We start from the raw sequence: 19,977 nt of genomic DNA, 5'->3' as shown, positions 1-19,977 counted from the left end.
TGACATCCATGGTGAAGAGGAGTACGCTGGTACCCATGAACTGAAATTCTGAAACTGATGTAAAGTGACAGAAGAGGTTACCACTCTTTATCTCCTTCCCTTTTTAAGATGTTACATTGAATTGTTTTCCAATCCTCTGGGATTTCTCCCAGAATCAAAGGACTCTTGGAAGGCTACAACAAGTTCATCCACTATTTCTGTAGCTACTTTCTTTAATGTCCTGGGATGCATCCAATCAGGTCCAGAAAACTATCGATCTTTAGCCCAGTTAGTTTCTCTCGTGATAGTTATTATATTTATTTCCTCTCCTCCTTTTGTCCCTTAATTATTTAGTAATTTTGGAATGTTGTTAGTGGCTTCTATTGTGAAGACTGATGGAAATTTTTTATTTAACATTACGAACATACCTTGAAATATTCATTTGGTTGAATGGTCGAATGGCAGGGCGCAAAATCTCCTCCAGGTTCTTTTAAAAGTGAACACCAGTACTCAGCATAGTTTTCTGCAAAATAATTGAAGATATGAATTAAAATTTTTCACGAGTCCCTTACAGAAGAATACTCTACATACCCAATCACATTGACATAACTCACATACTCTTAGGGTTATAGTGTCATCCTAGTAGACTTTTTCTGAACCCTTTCCAGTTTGGTGATACCCTTCCTACAACAGGGTGAGAAAATTGCACACAGTATTCCACCGCAGGCCTCACCAACATCCTGCACAGCCACAACATGACATCCCAACTCCTGTATACAAGGGTCCAAGCAATGAAGGCAAGTGTGCCAAATGCCTTCTTAACCACCCTGTTAACCAAATTTCAAAGAATTATGCACCTGAACCCCCAGATCTCTTTGTTCTTGAACAAAACTGGAGCCTGAAGTTTGCTGTCCAAATTCAAAGATAATAAAATCACATGGGAGGATGATGGGTTCACTTTTATGACAGAAAAACTGAAACTTACATGAAGTAGAAGAAGCTCAGAAATACCTAACACCTTTTTCTCCATCAGAAGAAATGGACAAAAAGAAGATGCAGAAATATAAAGTTTTGCCCTTAAATTATTCTTGTCAATACAGCCTGAATTTAATTCCTTTTGCTCTTACTGTTTTCCACACTGATAGTGCAAGGGTTTTCCAGACGATCTGTTTTATCCACACATTTCCGCTGGGCTTTCCATGTATTTGCGAAGGATGCAGCTGTTCCCTCAATTATGCCATCACTTGCCTTGAAATCATCATTCAGAATATCATTAAAATTCCCACAGAAACCTAGCAGAAATAAAATACGATTAAGTTCAGTGTAAGAATTTGTGTACATTCCTAAAAAGAAAATAAAATCACAGCATAATGATGTGATGTAGCATTAGAACACATGAAACTAGGGGAAAAAATGACAACAGAAAGAGTTTACATAGAACAAGGAAAGGACTGAGTTAAGAGTTATAGTTTAATTGGGATCTTATGAAGTGGCTATTTGATAAAATTCCTCACAAAAAACTGTGAGCTAACATTGAAATCTATAGAAATTGAAGGTAAGTAAGTGACCTGGTTAAGACATTTGCCTGAAACGTCGATTTTACTGCTCCTCGGATGCTGTCTGAACTGCTGTGCTTTTCCAGCACCACTAATCTAGAATAAGAAATTGGCTGATTGGAAGGAGAAGCAAAAGCAAAAAATATGCTGCATTGGAAGGGTGTGACCAGTGATGCCTCATGTTGGTTCTTCAACAATTGACAGTATTTACGAATAACTTATACAAAGGGTTGGAAGCGTACATATTCAAATTTGCAAATGATAAAATTATACAGTATTGTAAGCAATATAAGTAGAAACATGATATCAGCAATGCATTATTAATCATACTCTGTATGTGCGAGGATTCTATTTCTATCACCCCCTGCAAATGATGAAATTCGCAAGTGTGGCAGTTATTAAAAATACAGGTTAAAAAAGGTTCAAAATTATGAAAACATGAGATTGTCCGCAGATGCTGAATTTTGTTGTTACTTCATGGTGAGTTATGATTTCATGGTTACAGAGGATTAACTGCATACAGTATTACTATTGCTTAATTGCTTATCTTAATGTGCAAAATTGTGTCACCTGGGGAAAAAATAAGGTAGATACAAAGAAAGCATTTCTGCTCATTGTGGAGTCTATAACTAGGGAAACGTACACTCAGAATTAGAGCAAAAGTAAAATTAGGAAACACTACTACACATAAAAGTTGGCAGAAGTTTGAAACTCTCTTCCTCAAAAAATAACTTATACTAAATCATTTGTTAAATTGAAATTTATAGTTTTATTCAGCAAAGGTATTAAGGAATAGAGAGCAAAGATAAATTTATGAAGTTAGATTCCAGATCACTGAGGGACTAAATGGTCAATCCTATTCCTGTGATCTATGATATTTTGAACCAAGAATTGCTTCTATTTGATTTATCTCTGACTATAGGTCACTTGAAATGACTATGACAAATTCAAGTATACAATACCTACCGCATGTTTTCCCTTTGTATGATTGGTCTAGTGTTATGTAGACTTGCATTAGAGGAATTAGTTGGACTTGCAGCTGCAGGCCAAACCGGGTCTCTAACAGGATGTGGAATGTTGATGGTTGGAAAACAGTATAATTTGCTGCAAAAAAATTAAATATTTATTTAGCTCCTGCCTTTTGTAACAGATGCCACTGGGTAGCCTACCCCTACCAACCCAACTTGATATCAAGTTAACAGAACAAAAACAAAAAATTGCAAATACTGCAAATCAGAAATATGAACAGAAATTGCGAAAAAAACTTCAGCAAGCCTGGCAGCATCCGTGGACACAAAGCAGAGTTAATATATTGGGTAGAGTGATCCTTCCTCTGAACAAGTTTGAAATTCTGCTTTCCCTCCACAGATGCTGCTAGACCTGCTGAATTTTTCCAGCAATTTCTGTTTTTGATATCATCAACTTACATGCAAGGAAGCAACTGGCCACTCCAAATATTTACTCTTATTCATTTAAGCTGGTATCCAATAGATTGCATTTGGCAGTGGAACTTTAGTATTTTCACAGATATGTCTGAAGGGTTTGGGGAAAGTTGTTTGTGTAACACTGTTTGAAACAGATTACATTGATTCCCCGTGGGCACCATGGATCACTCAGTTCATCCAACTTTCTTCAATGAGGTATCCCACACACGTTGTGTAGTTCGTGTCTGCAGCACTATTTGTCCTCGGGAATTGATGGAAAACTCAAGAAGCAATATTTAAAAACCATTCTTCCTTTAATTTAATTTGTGACATCATATTACAAAAGAAAAGATTAATTTTCAAAGGTTCAGTTTTTGACTTAACATTTAAAATAATTTAGAACATGTTTGGGATGATCTGTGGCTTTGAGACAATGAAGTAATTTAGATTGATTCTGAAGTACTATCCAATACTTTACCTTTCAGTCAACGTTCCCAACAAGGGGATTGCAAATACAGTGTGTAAAGATGCTTCAAAATCCAATATAATTCTCATGCATTCAAATTGATTACTTTTAATGACACACTGTTTGGCTAATCCTTGGCACACAAATTTAAGGAAGGACTTATAAAGCTGTTTTCATTTTCAATATATATCCATCAGAGACACATGAATGTACACAAAGATGTGAATTTACAAAGTCTGTAAAAAAGGAGGTTAGGACCTCAAAATCTAGCAAACTTTGAGTAAGTAAAGGACATACATTTAAGCTAGTTCCTTTTGCTTTCAGGCCTAAGGAGAGTTAGAACAAGCTCTCTGAGTGTTGTCGCACATAAAGGGCAGCGAATTAAATCAATTAAGTTAACTGGTTGAGCCTGGTTTCTGAGACAGAGCAGACCTACAGTACAAAAGCAAAGCCTAAAGTGCTCCCAGTCGGATTGTGAATGGCAGAAATGAAAATGCTGGGACTGGTGCAAAGTGTAGTATTTAGGAAAGTAGAAGAGGGTGGCATTGCTGTGTTTTGTTCAGACTATTTTTGAAATAGGTTGTTTGTGGTTGAAGTGCTGCTGGAAGGTCTCAGTGTGGACCGAGGTGAATAGTTAGCTTTGTTGAGCAGGGTGAGCAGCAACAATGTAAGAGAAGGTAAGACCTCTTTTTTTTTTCCCCCAAGTCTGCTAGTTATTAAAGGGGCAAAGAAGGCAGTTAGTGAATCAGTATGTTCCTTGTGTCAGATGTGGGAGTTTAGGGAGAAGTTGAGTATCCCTGGTGACTATGTCAACAGGAAGTGTCCAGCTGCAGCTCCTCTCAGACTACATGGAGTGGCAGTTGGGAGTACTAAGGAGCATACAAAAGGCAGAAAGTGATAGATAGTAGCTACTGCGAGGTGGTCACGCTGCAGGTTCAGTGTTCACCAGGAGAGGTAGGCAGATAGTGTAGGAGTCTTCTGTGGCTGTTCTCCCTCTCCAAACAAGTATACTGTTGTGGTGGGATAACTTTTCAGGGGTAAACAGCAGCAGCAGTCAGGTCTTTGGCACGATAACTGACTCTATTGTAAATCAGGGTATGGCAAAGTTCAAGAGGGCAATTATGATAGAGGACTCTCTAGTCAGGGGCACAGACAGGTGTTTGAGGCTGTGAGTGAGACTTCAGGATGGTTGTTGCCTCCCTAATGCCAGAGTGGTTTCTTCAAATTCTTAAAGAGAAACATGAGCAGCCAGAGGTCATTGCTCACTTTGGTACTTATGATATAAGTAGGAAAAGGGATAAAATCCTGCAGAGTAAATATAGGGAGTTAGGCAGGAAGTTAAAAAGCAAGACCTCAAGGTAGTATTCTCTGGATTATTCCCGGTGCCATATGCTAGTGATAATAGAATTATAAACAGATAAATACATGACTGAGGACCTGGTGCAGAGGGCAGGGATTCAGATTTTTGTATCATTGGATTCTCTTCAGAACGGAGGTGACTTGTGCAAGAGGGATGGGTTGCAGCTGAATTGGAGGAGGACCAATATGCTGACTGGGAAATTTGCTAGAGCTAATTGGGAGGGTTTAAACTCATCTATCCAGGGAGTTGAACCCTAAACAGTAGTGAGACACAAGAGGGTTGAGACTAGTGGAAATGTTAGAGAGCAGGTTCAATAGTCAAGGCAGGCAAGAACACAGCAGGGAACAAAGAAAGACTGATGAATTAAACTGCATTTATTTCTGTGCAAGAGGTCTGACAAGTAAGGCAGATGAACTCCAGGCATGGATGGGAACATGGGACTGGAATATAATTGCTACGATAGAAACATGGCTGAAGGTGGAACAGGACTTGCAGCTCAGTGTTCTGGGGTACAGATCCTATAGGAAGGACAGAAGGTGAGATAAGAGAGGATGGGGAATGGCGTTTTTTTTACCATCACGGCAGTACTTAAAGAGGATATTCTTGAGGGATCATCCAGTGAAGCTATATGGGTGGAAATGAAATATAAATGGGTGATCACTTTGGGATTGAACTAATCATACAGGTCGCTCTACTACAACACACATTTCATCAATGTAAATTCTCTACAGCATGATTGACAAATTGGGGACACTGTTTTTAAAGCGTGAACTCATAAAATTTGTAAACACAATTACATCGCCAATACTTTAAGCACTGTTTCTAAAGTACGATTTCTTTTCTACAATATGGGGTTGCATAAGAACTCAACCATCATGTTATAAAAGAATTGACTGTAGTAGGGTATTTTAAGTTTCAAAGCAGTCTGGGAATGAAATTGACCTGGATGGGAGGAATTTAAATCTGTTCATAGAAACTTTCTCAATTAATGTGTAGATGGCCCTTCTAGAGAAAGAGCAAAACTGGCCTGCATCTTGGGAAATAAGGCAAGGCAAGTGACTGAAGTGTTTGTGGGGAAGCACTTTGGGACTAGTGACCATACTTCCAGTAGTTTTAAAACAAATATGGAAAAGGATAGGTCTGGTCCACAAGTTAAAGTTCTAAACTGGGACAAGGCCAATTTTGATGATATTAGTTAGGAACTTTCATAAGTTGATTGGGGGAGGCTGTTCACAGGTAAAAGGACTTCTGGAAAGTGGGAGGCTTTCAAAAGTAACATGAGAGTTCAAGGCCAGCTTGTTCCTGTTAGTGTGAAGGTAAGGCTAGGAAGAATAGGGAGCACTCAATGACTAGAGATTTGAGGCACCGGTTAAGAAGGAGGAACATGTTGGGAATAGGCAGCTAGGATCCTTTGAGTATAAAGCTTGTACCAGTACACTTAAGAGGGAAATCACAGGGCAGAAAGGGACATGGAATAGCTTTGGCGGTGAATATAAAGGAGAATCGAAAGAGATTTTACGAGTATATTCAAGACAAAATAGGAACTACGAGTACACATGTTTTGTGCTATACAGGCAGATTGCACCATACAAAGTGCAGAAGGGTAGCAGTGCAGGATACAGTGTTATAGCTGCAGAAAAAGTGCATTAAAAGATCAGAATTAACATTTGAGAGGTCTTTGAAAGTCTGATAACAGAGAGGAAGAAGCTGTTTTTGAATCTGTTCTTACATTACTCAAACCTTAATATCTTCTGTTGAATGGAAGAGGGTGGAAGAGATTATAACTGGGTTGGTGGGGTCTTTGATTAAGTTGGTTGCTTTTCTGAGGCAACGGGAAGTATAGATAAATGGAAAGTTGGTTTATATAATGGGATGGGCTGTGTTCACAACTCTGCTGCTTGTGATCTTGGGAAGAGCAGCATACTACTCAGCAATGCATCCAGATAGAAAGCATCTATAAAAATTGGTAAGAGTCTTTGTGGACATGCCAAATTTCCTTAGCCTTCTGAGAAATTAGGAACTTTGTTGTGCTTTCTTGACCATCGTGTCGACGTAAGTGGACCTGGACAAATTGCTGATGATCATCATTCCCAGGAACTTGACGCTCTCAACTATTTCCACCACAGTACCAACAATGCAGACAAGGGCATGCCCTCCATTCCACTTTCTGAAGTCAATGACCAGTTTCTTTGTTTTGCTGCCATAGATGGTGAGCTTACCATGCAACTAAGGACTCAATATCTTTCTTGTATTCTGTTTCGTTGTTTGAGATCTGACCTACAACAGTGGGGTTGTCAGTGAACTCGTAAATGAAGTTGGTACAGAATTCAGCAGAGTGTATAAAGAGTATAGTAGGGGGCTGAGTATGCTACTTAGCAGAGCACAGGTGTTGAGAATTATATTGGAGGAAAAGTTGTCACCTATTCTCACTGATGCATTCTATAGATCAGGAAGTAGAGGATCCAGTTGCAGATAGTGTCCTGAAACCTAGGTCTGAGTTTAGATGAGTTTGTTTGAAAATATGGTGTTGAAGGTGGAACTGTGGTCAATAAGTAGTATCCTGACAATAGACATCCTTGTTATCCAGATGTTCTGGGGATAAGTGTAGGGCCAGGGAGATGGTGTCTGCTGTGGAGCTGTTGGACTTGTAGGCGAATTGCAAAGAACATATTGCAGTTTAGTAGGCTGCAGTTGATGTGAGCCTTGACTGATCTGTTAAAGCACTTCATAATTATGGAGATCAGACCCATAGGGTGATAGTAATTGAGGTAACTGTACATTTCCTTTTGAAACTGTGATGATGGTGATCTTTTTGAAGCAGATCAATGAAGTTGTCTGTGTGAAGCCACAGAAGATGGGTGAGATCCTATATGAAGGTAATGGCGGAATGAATAAGCTGAGCTCACAGCTCACCCATTCCCATCAGCTTCCTTTCTCTTTTTATTTCCATTTTACTTTTGTTCAGTTTCTTTTTTTATCCTGTTTACTTTGTTTTTTTCTATAAAGCCTGAAAGTGGCAGGTGAAGGAACAGGCTTCTGGCTGCAGCAGCTATACCAGGATGAGCTGGACACTGCTTCCCATCAGCGTGGGAATGAGCAAGGAACAGGTTCTAGGCTGAATCCCTTTGGTCTGAACTTACAGGCTGAGCTGAGGCTTCAGGTCTACAGCTTGGCCCAGGTACCTGAAGGAGCAGAACTATTGGCAAAAGGGACGCATGGCAGATCAGTGGCAGTGTCTGGAGGAGCATTGTGTGAGGAACATGTGGCTTATCCTGGCCCAATCTGGTGGTCTAGGCTGAGTGTGGCAATCTTTGGTGAAGGTTTCTGGTCCAGTGTTCCAGCATGGTGTACTTGTACCAGAATAGCAGTTTCATCCTGACTGTGTCTTCAGGGTATTCAGTCATTCCTCAATCAGCTTTCCCTGAATCTAATAGGTGTTAACTGAAATGTGATTAATTTTACATTACTATTATTATGATGATGATGAATGACTTTGGTCATTAATATGCACAGTGGTGTGGCAGCTTATAAAACCTTTCACTTATTTTACAGAGAAAAGTACACTTGACAATAAATTTCTATTCTATTCTTAAGTATTTCTTATTAGCATTTACCATGTGAAAAAACCTGGAAGCTGAGGAACTCTGGGGAAATAAATAGTGATGTCTTGTAAACAGTCCATATTACTGAACAGGAAATGCTGGAGTTCTTAAAACGCATAAAGGTAGATAAATCCCAGGGATCTAATCAAATGTATCCCAGGACATTATGTGAAGCTAGGGAGAAATTGAAGGACACCTAGTGAAGTCATTTGTATAATCTAGAGCCATGGGTGATGTGCCAGAAGACTGGAAGGTGGCTTATGTTGGGACACTATTAAAGAAAATCTGCAAGGAAAAGCCCGAGAATTATAGACTCATGAGTCGAACATCAGTACTGGATAAGTTGTTGGAGGGGATTCTGAGAGACAAGATCTACATATATTTGGAAAAGCAAGGACTGATTAGGGATGGTCAACATAGCTTTGTGCGTGGGAAAATGTGTCTCAAATTTGTTTTTTTTGAAGATGTGATCAAGAAGATAGATAAAAGCAGAGTGGTAGATGTTGCCTACATGGACTTTTGCAAGGCCTTTAACAAGATTCTGCATAATAGACTAGTTAGTAAGGTAGGCGTAAGTGAATACTGCAAATGCTGAAGAGTGTGGTGCTGAAAAAGCACAGTGGGTCAGGCAGCATTCGAGGAGCAGGAAAATCAGTGTCTCTGGCAAAAGCCCTTCATCATGAATCAGCCCTCTGTCGATTATCCTGTTCCTAGGATGCTGCCAGATCTTCTGTGCTTTTCCAGCACCATACTCTTGACTCTAGTTAGTAAGGTTACATGGAATCCAGGGAGAGCTAGCCAACTGAATACAAAATTGGCTTGCCAGTAGGAGACAAACGATGATAGTAGAAGATTGTTATTCAGTCTGGAGGCTTATGACCAGCAGTGTACTGCAAGGATTGATGCTGGGTCCATTGCGGTTGTGATTTATTTAGATGATTTGAATGAGAATACATGAGGCGGATGACATCAAAATGATAGTATAGTAAACAGGAAAGAAGTTTATTTGAGATTACAATTTCTCCCTAGCTTCACATAATGTCCTGGGATACATTTGATTTTGATCAACTGGCCTAGTGGGGCAAGGATTGGCAAATGGGGTTTAATTTGGATAAATGTGAGGTGTTGCATTTTTGTAAGACAAACTAGGGCAGGACTTGCAGAGTTAATTGTGGGGCCCTGGGGAGTGTTGTCGAACAGAACCTAGGGTTTCAGGTACATGGTTCTGTGAAAATGGCATAACAGGTAGTCAGGGTGGTGACGAAGGTGTTTGGCATATTTGCCTTCATTGGTCAGAGCATTGAGTACAGGAGTTGGAATATCATATTACAATGTACAAGACACTGGTAAGACCATATTTGGAGTACTGCATATAATCCTGGTTGTCCTGCTATTAGGAAGGATGTTATTAACCTGGAAAGGGTACAAAAAAAGATTTACAAGGATGTTACCGAGACTGAAAGGTTTGAGTTAGAAGGAGAGTTTGGACATTTTTTTCCTAAAGCTTAGGAGGATGAGGAGTGAATAGCCAAGGTCTTATTTCCAGGGTAGGAGAGCCCCAAACTGGAGGTTTAAGGTGAGATGTGGAAAGACTTAGAAGCGACCTGAGGCTCAACTCTTTCATACATGGAATGAGCTGCTGGAGGAGGTTGTAGAGGTGGATACAATTACAACAATTAAAAAACATTTGAAAAGATCAGGGATGGGACAAGTTTACAGGGATATGGGGCAGTTGCAGGTGAATGGGACTAGTTCATTTCCAGAAACCTGATCATGATGTGAAGGTACCAGTGTTGGGCTGGGGTGAAAAAAGTCAGAATTCTCACAACACCAGGTTATCATCAAAGAAGCAGCACTTCAAAAGCTTGGAATTTAAATAAACCTGTTGGACTATCACCTGGCCTCATGTGACTTCTGATCTTGGAAACCTTACTGACATGGATAAGTAAGGCCAAAGGGCCTTGTTTGTCCTATATGACTCAATAGCCATATCCATGATAAATGACTATTTAAAATTTATACAATGAAACAAAGAACTATGGATATTTGTGATCTGAAACAAACTGGTAGAGAAACTCAGCAGGACTAGCAGCATTTGTGGTGAAAAAAAATGTTGATGTTTTGGGTTGGTCACTAGGCTCGAAATATTAACTTTGTTTTCTCAGATGCTGCCAGACCTGTTAAACTTAAAAATGATCTTGCTGATTATATTGGTAGAGTCACGTGAATTCCTTACTTTTGTGTTACAAGGAGTGGGAGGAAATACATGTGGAAAGCTTTATTCTGTTCCTTCATGCATTCATAGTTTTGTAATCATGATTCATCTCTCTGGAACATTTTCGCTCCTCTTGTGAAAATCTATAAGTCTGAGAATGTGAAACTTATTATAATCTATAAAAAAATCAGTATTATGATCCCCTGGCCACACTGCTATTTGAATAGACATTGAATTGTCAGCTAGTACGTGGAAAACGCAAGGTTAGCTTTTGGAGTGTGATTAATGGCACTGATGAAATATCTGATGAAATTTGAAAGGAGAACTGATAAAATTAGCTAAATTGTAGAACAGCCCATCTCTGCGAAAAATAAATAACAATATTGTTACTGTATTAAATTTATTGTATTCAAAATAATTCAATATCCAATGTTTATCAAAACAGTTCTTATTCTTTCTCATTAGTAGCAAATCAAATCAACCTCGTTCACAATTCATAAACTTCACCTTTTTCCATAGAATCCCTACACTGTGGAAGCAGGCCCAACAAGTCCAAACTGACCCTCTGAGGAGCAACCCACCTCACCACTCCACACCTACCCTGGTCACTGCACCCAACCTACATATCCCTGAACACTGTGGGCAGTTTAGCTTGGCCAATTCACCTAACCTGCACATTTTTGGATTGTAGGAGGAAACCAATGCAGACACAGGGAGAATGTGTAAACTCCATGCAGACTGTCACATGAGGCTAGAATTGAACCTAGATCCCTGGTGCTGTGAGACAGTAGTGCTAACCACTGAGCCACTGTGCAGCTTCTTAATGGCCATTATGATGCATTTGGGCAAAGTGCGTGGAATATCTTGGTAATATTTTGCAAATTCAACTTTTTAATCCCATGTTTTTGTATGTCAAGAGATTCGTAAAAGCAATCATTATTAGGCATTCAGTAGAATATGCTGGATTAGAAAACTCCCAATACTTAATTGAGGTTTTGTGATGCATTGATCAGCAAATCTAAGCTATCATTTCAAGTGCTCCTTGATGGCCAAGATAAAATCTTACACCAGAATTTAGCAAATAAAATTACAGCACATGGAATTGGTGGTGATGATATACTAGAATAAGCTGAGAATTGGTTAACAGACAGAAAATGGAGAATATGAATAAACTGGATATTCTCAGAATAGCAGGCTCATGAAAAGCAGGTCATGTTTAACTAATCTATTGGAATTCTATGAGACGTTACGAGTGCGGTGGACAACAGACACCCAGTAGATGTGGTGTATCCAGATTTCCAAAAGGTGTTGCACAAAAGGCTGCTGCATAAGATAAATGTGCACAACATCTCAGACAATGTATCAATATGACAGAGTATTGGTATACTAACAGGAAGTAAAGAGTGGGAATAAATTCGTGCTTTACTGTTTGGCAATCAATAACTGGTGGAGTGCCTCAGGGATCAGTGTTGAGACCGTAATTGCTTACAATTCACATAGATGATTTGGAGTTGGAGACCACATGTAGTGTGTTAAAGTTTGCAGATGACACTAGGATGAATGGTAGAGCAAAGTATGAAGAGGACTCTGAATGTTTGCAGAGGGATATAGATAGTTTAGGTGAGTGGGCAAAGGTCTGGCAGATGAATGTTGATAAACATGAAGTCATCCATTTTGGTAGGAGGAACAGTAAAAAGTACTATTAATTAAATGGTAAAAATTACAGCATGCTGCTATGCAGCGGGATCTGGGTGTCCTTGTACATGAATTGCAGAAGGTTGGTTTGTAGGTGCAACAGGTAATTAGGAAGGCAAATGGAATTTTGTCCTTCATTGCAAAAGGAATTGAGTTTAAAAGCAGGGAGGTTATGTTACAGGTGTACAAGGTGCTGGTGAGGTCATACCAGGAGTACTGTGTTTAGTTTTGGTCTCCTTACTCAAGAAAGGATTACTGGCAGTGGAGGAGTGCAGAGGACGTTCACTAGGTTGATTCCAGAGATGAGAGGGTTGACTTATGAGGAGAGACTGAGTAGACTGGGATTATAATTGTTGGAATTTGGAAGAATGAGGGGCGATCTTATAGAAACACATAAAATTATGAAGTGAAAAGATAAGTTCAAATCAGGGAGGATGTTTTTCAAATAAGTATGCTGTTTGAAATGTAGGAGATGGATATAGGGGGTGATGGATTTTCAGGAGAATTTAGCACGAACAGCCAATTTTCTGGTATTAAGACTGGCTCTAATGTAGTGAGATGTACATCGGATTCCAAGCGATCGATTGTGTTAGGGGACTCAGTAGTCTGAGGTACTCAGAGAGGGTGCAGAATGTTCTCAAGAGGGAGAGTGGCCACCAAGAGGTCATTGTATACATTGGAACCAATGACCGAGGAATGAAAAGGTTGAGATTCTGAAGGGAGATTACGGAGAGTTAGGTAGGAATTTAAAAAGGAGATCCTCAAGAGTAGTAATATCTGGATTACTCCCAGTGCTATGGGCTAGTGAGAGCAGGATAGGAGGATAGAGCAGATGAATGCATGGCTGAAGAACTAGTATACGGGACAAGGATTCACATTTTTGGATCATTGGAATCTCTTTTGGGGTAGAAGCGACCTGTACTAAAAGGACGGATTGCACCTAAATTGGAAGGGGACTAATATACTGGCAGGGAGATTTGCTAGGGCTGCTCGGGAGGATTAAAACTAGTTGGGGAGTCAGACCCAGGGAGATAGTGAGGGAAGATTTAAATTTGAAGCTGGTACATTTGAGAACAAAGGCGAGTCAAACAGGGCAGGTAGGGACAAAACAGAGAACAAGGTACGAGTGATAAATTAAACTGCATTTATTTCAGTGCAAGAGGCCTAACAGAGAAGGCAGATGAACTCAGGGCATGGTTAGGAACATGGGATTGGGATATCATAGTAATTACGGAAACATGGCTCAGGGATGGGCAGGACTGGCAGCTTAATGTTCCAGGATACAAATGCTACAGGAAAGATAGAAGGGAGGCAAGAGAGTAGGGGAGTGGCATTTTTGATAAGGGATAGCATTACAGGTGTGCTGAGGGAAGATATTCCTAGAAATACATCCAGGGAAGTTATTTGGGTGGAACTGAGAAATAAGAAAGGGATGACCATGTTATTGGGATTGTATTATAGACCCCCTAATAGTCAGAGGGAAATTGATAAAACAAATTTGTAAGGAGATCTCAGTTATCTGTAAGAGTAATAGGATGGTTATGGTAGGGGATTTTAACTTTCCAAACATAGACTGAGACTGCAATAGTGTTAAGGGTTTAGATGGAGAGGAATTTGTTTACTGTGTACAAGAAAATTTTCTGATTCAGTATGTGGATGTACCTACAAGAGAATGTGAAAAACTGGACCTACTCTTGGGAAATAAGGCAGGGCAGGTGACTGAGGTGTCAGTAGGGGAGCACTTTGGGACCAGTGACCATAATTCTATTAGTTTGAAAATAGTGATGAAAAAGGATAGACCAGATCTAAAAGTTGAAGTTCTAAATTGAAAGAAAGCCAATTTTGACGGTATTAGGCAAGAACTTTCAAAAGTTGATTGGGGGCAGTTGTTTGCAGGTAAAGGGACTGCTGGAAAATGGGAAGCCTTCAGAAATGAGATAATGAGAGTCCAGAGACAGTATATTCCTGTTAGGGTGAAAGGAAAGGCTGGTAGACATAGAGAATGCTGGATGACTAAAGAAATTGAGGATCTGGTTAAGAAAAAGAAGGAAGCATATGCCAGGTATAGACAGGATAGAGCGAGTGAATCCTTAGAAGAGTATAAAGGCAGTAGGAGATACTTAAGAGAGAAATCAGGAGGGCAAAAAGGGGACATGAGATAGCTTTGACAAATAGAATTAAAGCGTTTTTACAAATACATTAAGGACAAAAAGGTAACTAGGGAGAGAATAGGACCCCTCAAAGATCATTAAGACGGCTTTTGTTTGGAGCTGCAGGAGATGGGGCAGATACTAAATGAGTATTTTGCATCAGTGTTTACTGTGGAAAAGGGCATGGAAGATATTGAATGTAGGGAAATAGATGGTGACAACTTGAAAAATGTCCATATTTCAGGGGAGGATTTCTTGAAACGGGTAAAGGTGGATAAATCCCCAGGACCTGATCAGGTATATCCTAAATCTCTGTGGGAAGCTGGGGAAGTGATTGCTGGGCCTTTTACTGAGTTATTTGTATCATTGATAGTCACAAGTGAGGTGCCGGAAGACTGGAGGTTGGCTAACGTGGTGCCACAGTTTAAGAAGGGTGGTAAGGAAAAGCCAGGGAACTATAGACCAGTGAGCCTGACTTCAGTGGTGGGCAAGTTGATGGAAGGAATCTGAGGGACAGAATGTACTTGTATTTGGAAAGGCAAGGACTAATTAGGGATAGTCAGCATGGCTTTGTGTGTGGAAAATCATGTCTCACAAACTTGATTGAGTTTTTTGATGAAGCAACAAAGAGGACTGATGAGGGCAGAGTGGTAGTTGTGATCTATATGGACTTCAGTAAGGCATTCGACAAGGTTCCTCATGGGAGACTGATTAGCAAGGTTAGATCTCATGGAATACAGGGAGAACTAGCCATTTGGATACAGAACTCGCTCAAAGGTGGTGGTGGAGGGTTGTTTTTCAGACTGGAGGCCTGTGACCAGCGGAGTGCCACAAGGATTGATGCTGAGTCCACAATCTTTTATCATTTATGTAAATATTTGAATGTGAGCATAAGAGATATAGTTAGTAGGTTTGCTGGTAACACCAAATTGGAGGTGTAGTAGACAGCGAAGAAGGTTGCCTCAGATTACAATGGGATCTTGATCAGATGGGCCAATGGGCAGATGGAGTTTAATTTAGATAAATGTGAGGTGCTGCATTTTGGGAAAGCAAATCTTAGTAGGACTTATACACTTAATGGTAAGGTCCTAGGGAGTGTTGCTGAACAAAGAGACCTTGGAGTGCAGGTTCATAGCTCCTTGAAAGTGGAGTCGCAGGTAGATAGGATAGTGAAGAAGGCGTTTGTTATGCTTTCCTTTATTAATCAGAGTATTGAGTACAGGAGTTGGGAGGTCATGTTGCGGCTGTACAGGACATTGGTTAGGCCACTGTTGGAATATTGCATGCAATTCTGGTCTCCTTCCTATTGGAAAGATGTTGTGAAACTTGATAGGGTTCAGAAAAGATTTACAAGGACGTTGCCAGGGTTGGAGGATTTGAGTGAGAGGGAGAGGTTGAATAGGCAAGGGCCGTTTTTCCTGGGGCATTGGAGGCTGAGGGGTGACCTTATAGAGGTTTATAAAATCATGAAAGGCGTGGATAGGATAAATAGACGAAGTCTTTTCCATGGGGTGGGGGAGTCCAGAACGAGAGGGCGTAAGTTTAGGCTGAGTGGAGAAAGATATAAAAGAGACCTAACGGGCAACTTTTTCACTCAGAGGGTAGTACATGTATGGAATGAGCTGCCAGAGGCTGTGGTGGAATTACAAATACTGGTACAATTACAACATTTAAAAGGCAACTTAATGGCTATATGAATAGGAAAGGTTTGGAGTGATATGGGCCAGGTGCTGGCAGGTAGGACGAGACTAGGTTGGGATATTTGGTTGGACCGATCGGTCTGTTTCTGTGCTGTACATCTTTATGACTCTAAGTGAAACTAGAACAAGAAGACTTAGCCTCAAAATTAGGGAGAGGTGTTTTATAATTGAATTGAGGAGGAACTTCTTTAGTGTTGAGCGTGTGTTGCTGGAAAACCATAGCAGGTCAGGCAGTATCCGAGGAGCAGGAAAATCAACATTTCAGGCCAGATCCCTTCAGCAGGAATGACTGGTGATGAAGGGCTCCGCCCCGAAGCATCGATTTTCCTGCTCCTCGGATGCTGCCTGACCTACTGTGCTTTTCCAGCAACACACTCTCAACTCTGATCTCTAGCATCTGCAGACCTCACTGTCTCCTCGAAGAACTTCTTTCCCCAAAGGGTTGTGAATCTGTGGAATTCCCTGTCCAGTGAAGTAGTTGAGGGTTCCTTATTGAATATTTTTAAAGCTGAGATAGATAATTTTTTGAACAGTAAAGGAATTAAGGGTTATGGTGAGAAAATAGGTAAGTGGAGTTCAGACCATGAAAAGATCAGACATTTAGATTACTTACAGTGTGGAAACAGGCCCTTTGGCCCAACAAGTCCACACCGACCCGCCGAAGCGACAACCCACCCATACCCCTACATATACCCCTTACCTGACACTACGGACAATTTAGCATGGCCAATTCACCTGACCCGCACATCTTTGGATTGTGGGAGGAAACCGGAGCACCCGGAGGAAACCCACGCAGACACAGGGAGAACGTGCAAACTCCACACAGTCAGTCGCCTGAGGCAGGAATTGAACCCAGGTCTCTGGCGCTGTGAGGCAGCAGTGCTAACCACTGTGCCACCGTGCCGCCCCTATGATCTTATTAAATGGCAGAGTGGGCTTGAAGGACCAGATGGTCTACTCCTGCTCCTGGTTCTTATGTTCTTACGTTCCTAATGGCTTACCGCAAGGATGAGTGCTAAGCCATGGCTGTTTACAGTCTGTATAAATTATTTGGAAATGGGAACTAAATGCATTTGCTAATGACATAAAACTAATTGGGAATGTGGGATTTGAAGAGGCTTCACAGAGAACTGGACAGGATAAGTAAGTGGTAAAGAACATGACAGATGGAATATGAGTTCATTTAAGGTTGTCCACTTTTGCAGAAACAAAATCAAAGGCAGACTATTTCTTAAATGGTGAAATGTTAGTGAATATTAATGTTCTAAGTCTTTTCGGTGTCCTAGTTTCTCTGAGTCACTAAAATCTAGTATGCAAGTGCAATGCAAGCCATTAGGAAAATTAATAGTATCTTGACAAGGGGATTTGAGTACATGGGTAAAAATGTCTTGTTGAGGTGAGACCTCACTGGAGCACTGCATTTCGTTCTAGTTTTCTTTACCCAGCGAAGGAGGTACTTGTCATAAAGGGAGTACAGCAGAGGATCATCTGATTAGTCCTTGAGGTGGCAAGATTCCCCTGAGCGAAGATTTTGAAGAAAATTGACCTATATTCTTGAGAATTTTGAAGAATGAGAGGTAATCTAATTGAAATTTACAGAGCATGACAGTGTAGATGTTTCTCCTGGTGAATCTGGAATGGGGAAAGATCTGGATAAGGGGCAGACCTTTAAGGTTAAGCTGACGAGCAATTTATTCACATTCACAGGGTAGTGAGTGTTTGGAATTCTGTATCCAAGAAGCTCTTAAAACTCAATTGTTGAATTTGTTCAGGCAGAAATCAACAGATTTCCAGATACTAATGACATCAAAGGATAAGTGGGAAGATGGGAAAAATGGTATAGAAATATATCATCAGCCATGATCTCTTTGAATATCAGAACAGGCTCAATAGTCCTTCTGGCTACTCTTGTTCTTATTTCCTGTGTGTCTGTGTTCCTAAAAGTACATTCATTATGCAACCAAACAGTATGACCTACAAGTCCTTCCAAAACATGTCAATGTTTGATTAGATTAGATTCCCTATAGTGTGGAAACAGGCCCTTCGGCCCAACAAGTCCACACCAACCCTCCGAAGAGTAACCCACCCAGTCCCATTTCCCTCTGACTAATGCACCCAACACTATGGGCAATTTAGCATGGCCAATTTACCTGACCTGCACATCTTTGGACTGCGGGAGGAAGACGAAGCACCCGGAGAAACCCACGCAGACACTGGGAGAATGTGCAAACTCCACACAGACAGTCGCCGAGTCTGAAATCGAACCTGGGACCGTGAGACAGCAGTGCTAACCACTGAGCCACCGTGCGGCCCCAATTCCTAGATCCAACCATTGTCAGTACCTTCATCAATAATTATAAGATTATTAGTGGGGATGTTTGCCGATGATGATAGCAGGTTTAGGCTGAAATATAGCAAGTAACAAGCAAGCCACACATGTCTGGCAATGACCATCTCTAATAAGAGACAATCTAAGCACTGCCCATTGAAATTCAGTGGTGTTGGCATCACTGATTCCCCACTATTAATATCCTGGGGATTATCATTGATCAGAACCTGAAGTGGACTCACCATGTAAATACAGATCAAAAGCTATGAATATTGCAATGACAAGTCAACGTCTGATACCCCAAAGCCTGTCTAATGTATACAAGGCACAAGTTAGGAGTGTGATGGAATACTCCCCACTTGTCTGGAAGACTGCAGCTCCAACACCTCTCAGGAAGTTTGGCGCAATCCAGCACAAGTCACGCAGCCTGCTTAATTGGCACCACATCCACAAACGTTTACTTCTTCCACCACTGACGCTCAGTAGCACCATCTACAAATTGCGTTGCAGACAGCACCATCCAAATCCATGTGCTCCACCATCTAGAAAGATAAGGGACCACCATGGCCTGCAAGTTTCCCTCCAAGCCACTCACCATCCAAACTTGGAGATACATCACTATACCTTCAGTGTCAAAATCTTGGAATTCTGTCCCTAACCATATTCCGCATGATAGACTGGTTAGCAAGATTAGATCACATGGAATGCAGGGAGAACTAGCCATTTGGATAAAAGATTGACTTGAAGGTAGGAGACAGAGGGTAGTGATGGAGGGTTGCTTTTCAGACTGGAAGACTGTGACCAATGGTATGCCACAAGGATCGATGCTGGGTCCACTGCTTTTTGTCATTTATATAAATGATTTGGATATGAAAATAGGAGTTATGGTTAGTAAATTTGTAGATGACAGCATGTTGATGGTATAGTGGACAGCAAACAGGATAACCTCAAAGTGTAACAGGACCTTGATCAGATGGGCAGATGGGCTGAGGAGTGACAGATGGAATTTAGTTTAGATAAATGTGGGGTTCTGCATTTTCGAAAGGCAAATCAGGGCAGGACCTATATACTTAATGGTAAGGTCCTGGGGAGTATTGCTGAATAAAGAGACTTTGGAGTGCAAGTTCATAGCTCCTTGAAAGTAGAGTCGCAGGTAGACAGGATAGTGAAGAAGGAGTTTGGTATGCATATCTTTATTGATCAGTGCATTGAATATAGGAATTCAGAGGTCATGTTGCAGCAGTGTAGGACATTGGTTAGGTCACTTTTGGAATACTGCATTCAATTCTGGTCTCCCAGCTATAGGAAGGATATTGCGAAGCTTGAAAGAGTTGATAAAAGATTTACAAGGTTGTTGCCAGGGTTGGAGAGTTTGAACTGAAGGGAGAGGTTGCATAACCTGGGGCTATTTTCCCTAGAGCATCGGAGAATGTTTATGTTTATAGAAGCTTATGAAATTACAAGTGGCATGTATGGGGTGAATAATCAAGGTCTTTACCCC

General features: G+C 40.8%; 1 protein-coding gene across 1 annotated transcript in view; it reads right to left on the bottom strand.

The window, feature by feature from the left end:
* LOC132824527 (mucin-2-like) overlaps nucleotides 1-19,977 on the bottom strand; it is a 185,368-nt gene that overhangs the window by 115,085 nt on the left and 50,306 nt on the right. The window contains exons 12-14 of the mRNA XM_060839163.1: nucleotides 2,502-2,639; nucleotides 1,107-1,271; nucleotides 408-502 (exon numbers count right to left, since the gene is read on the bottom strand). Of these exons, the coding sequence (XP_060695146.1) occupies nucleotides 408-502; nucleotides 1,107-1,271; nucleotides 2,502-2,639 (398 nt within the window). The remainder of the gene's footprint in view (nucleotides 1-407; nucleotides 503-1,106; nucleotides 1,272-2,501; nucleotides 2,640-19,977) is intronic.

This window comes from Hemiscyllium ocellatum, chromosome 18 (genome assembly GCF_020745735.1).
Source record: "Hemiscyllium ocellatum isolate sHemOce1 chromosome 18, sHemOce1.pat.X.cur, whole genome shotgun sequence".
Lineage (NCBI taxonomy): Eukaryota > Metazoa > Chordata > Chondrichthyes > Orectolobiformes > Hemiscylliidae > Hemiscyllium > Hemiscyllium ocellatum.
Note: the sequence above shows the minus strand (reverse complement) of the source record. Positions and strands in the feature narration are given on the sequence as shown.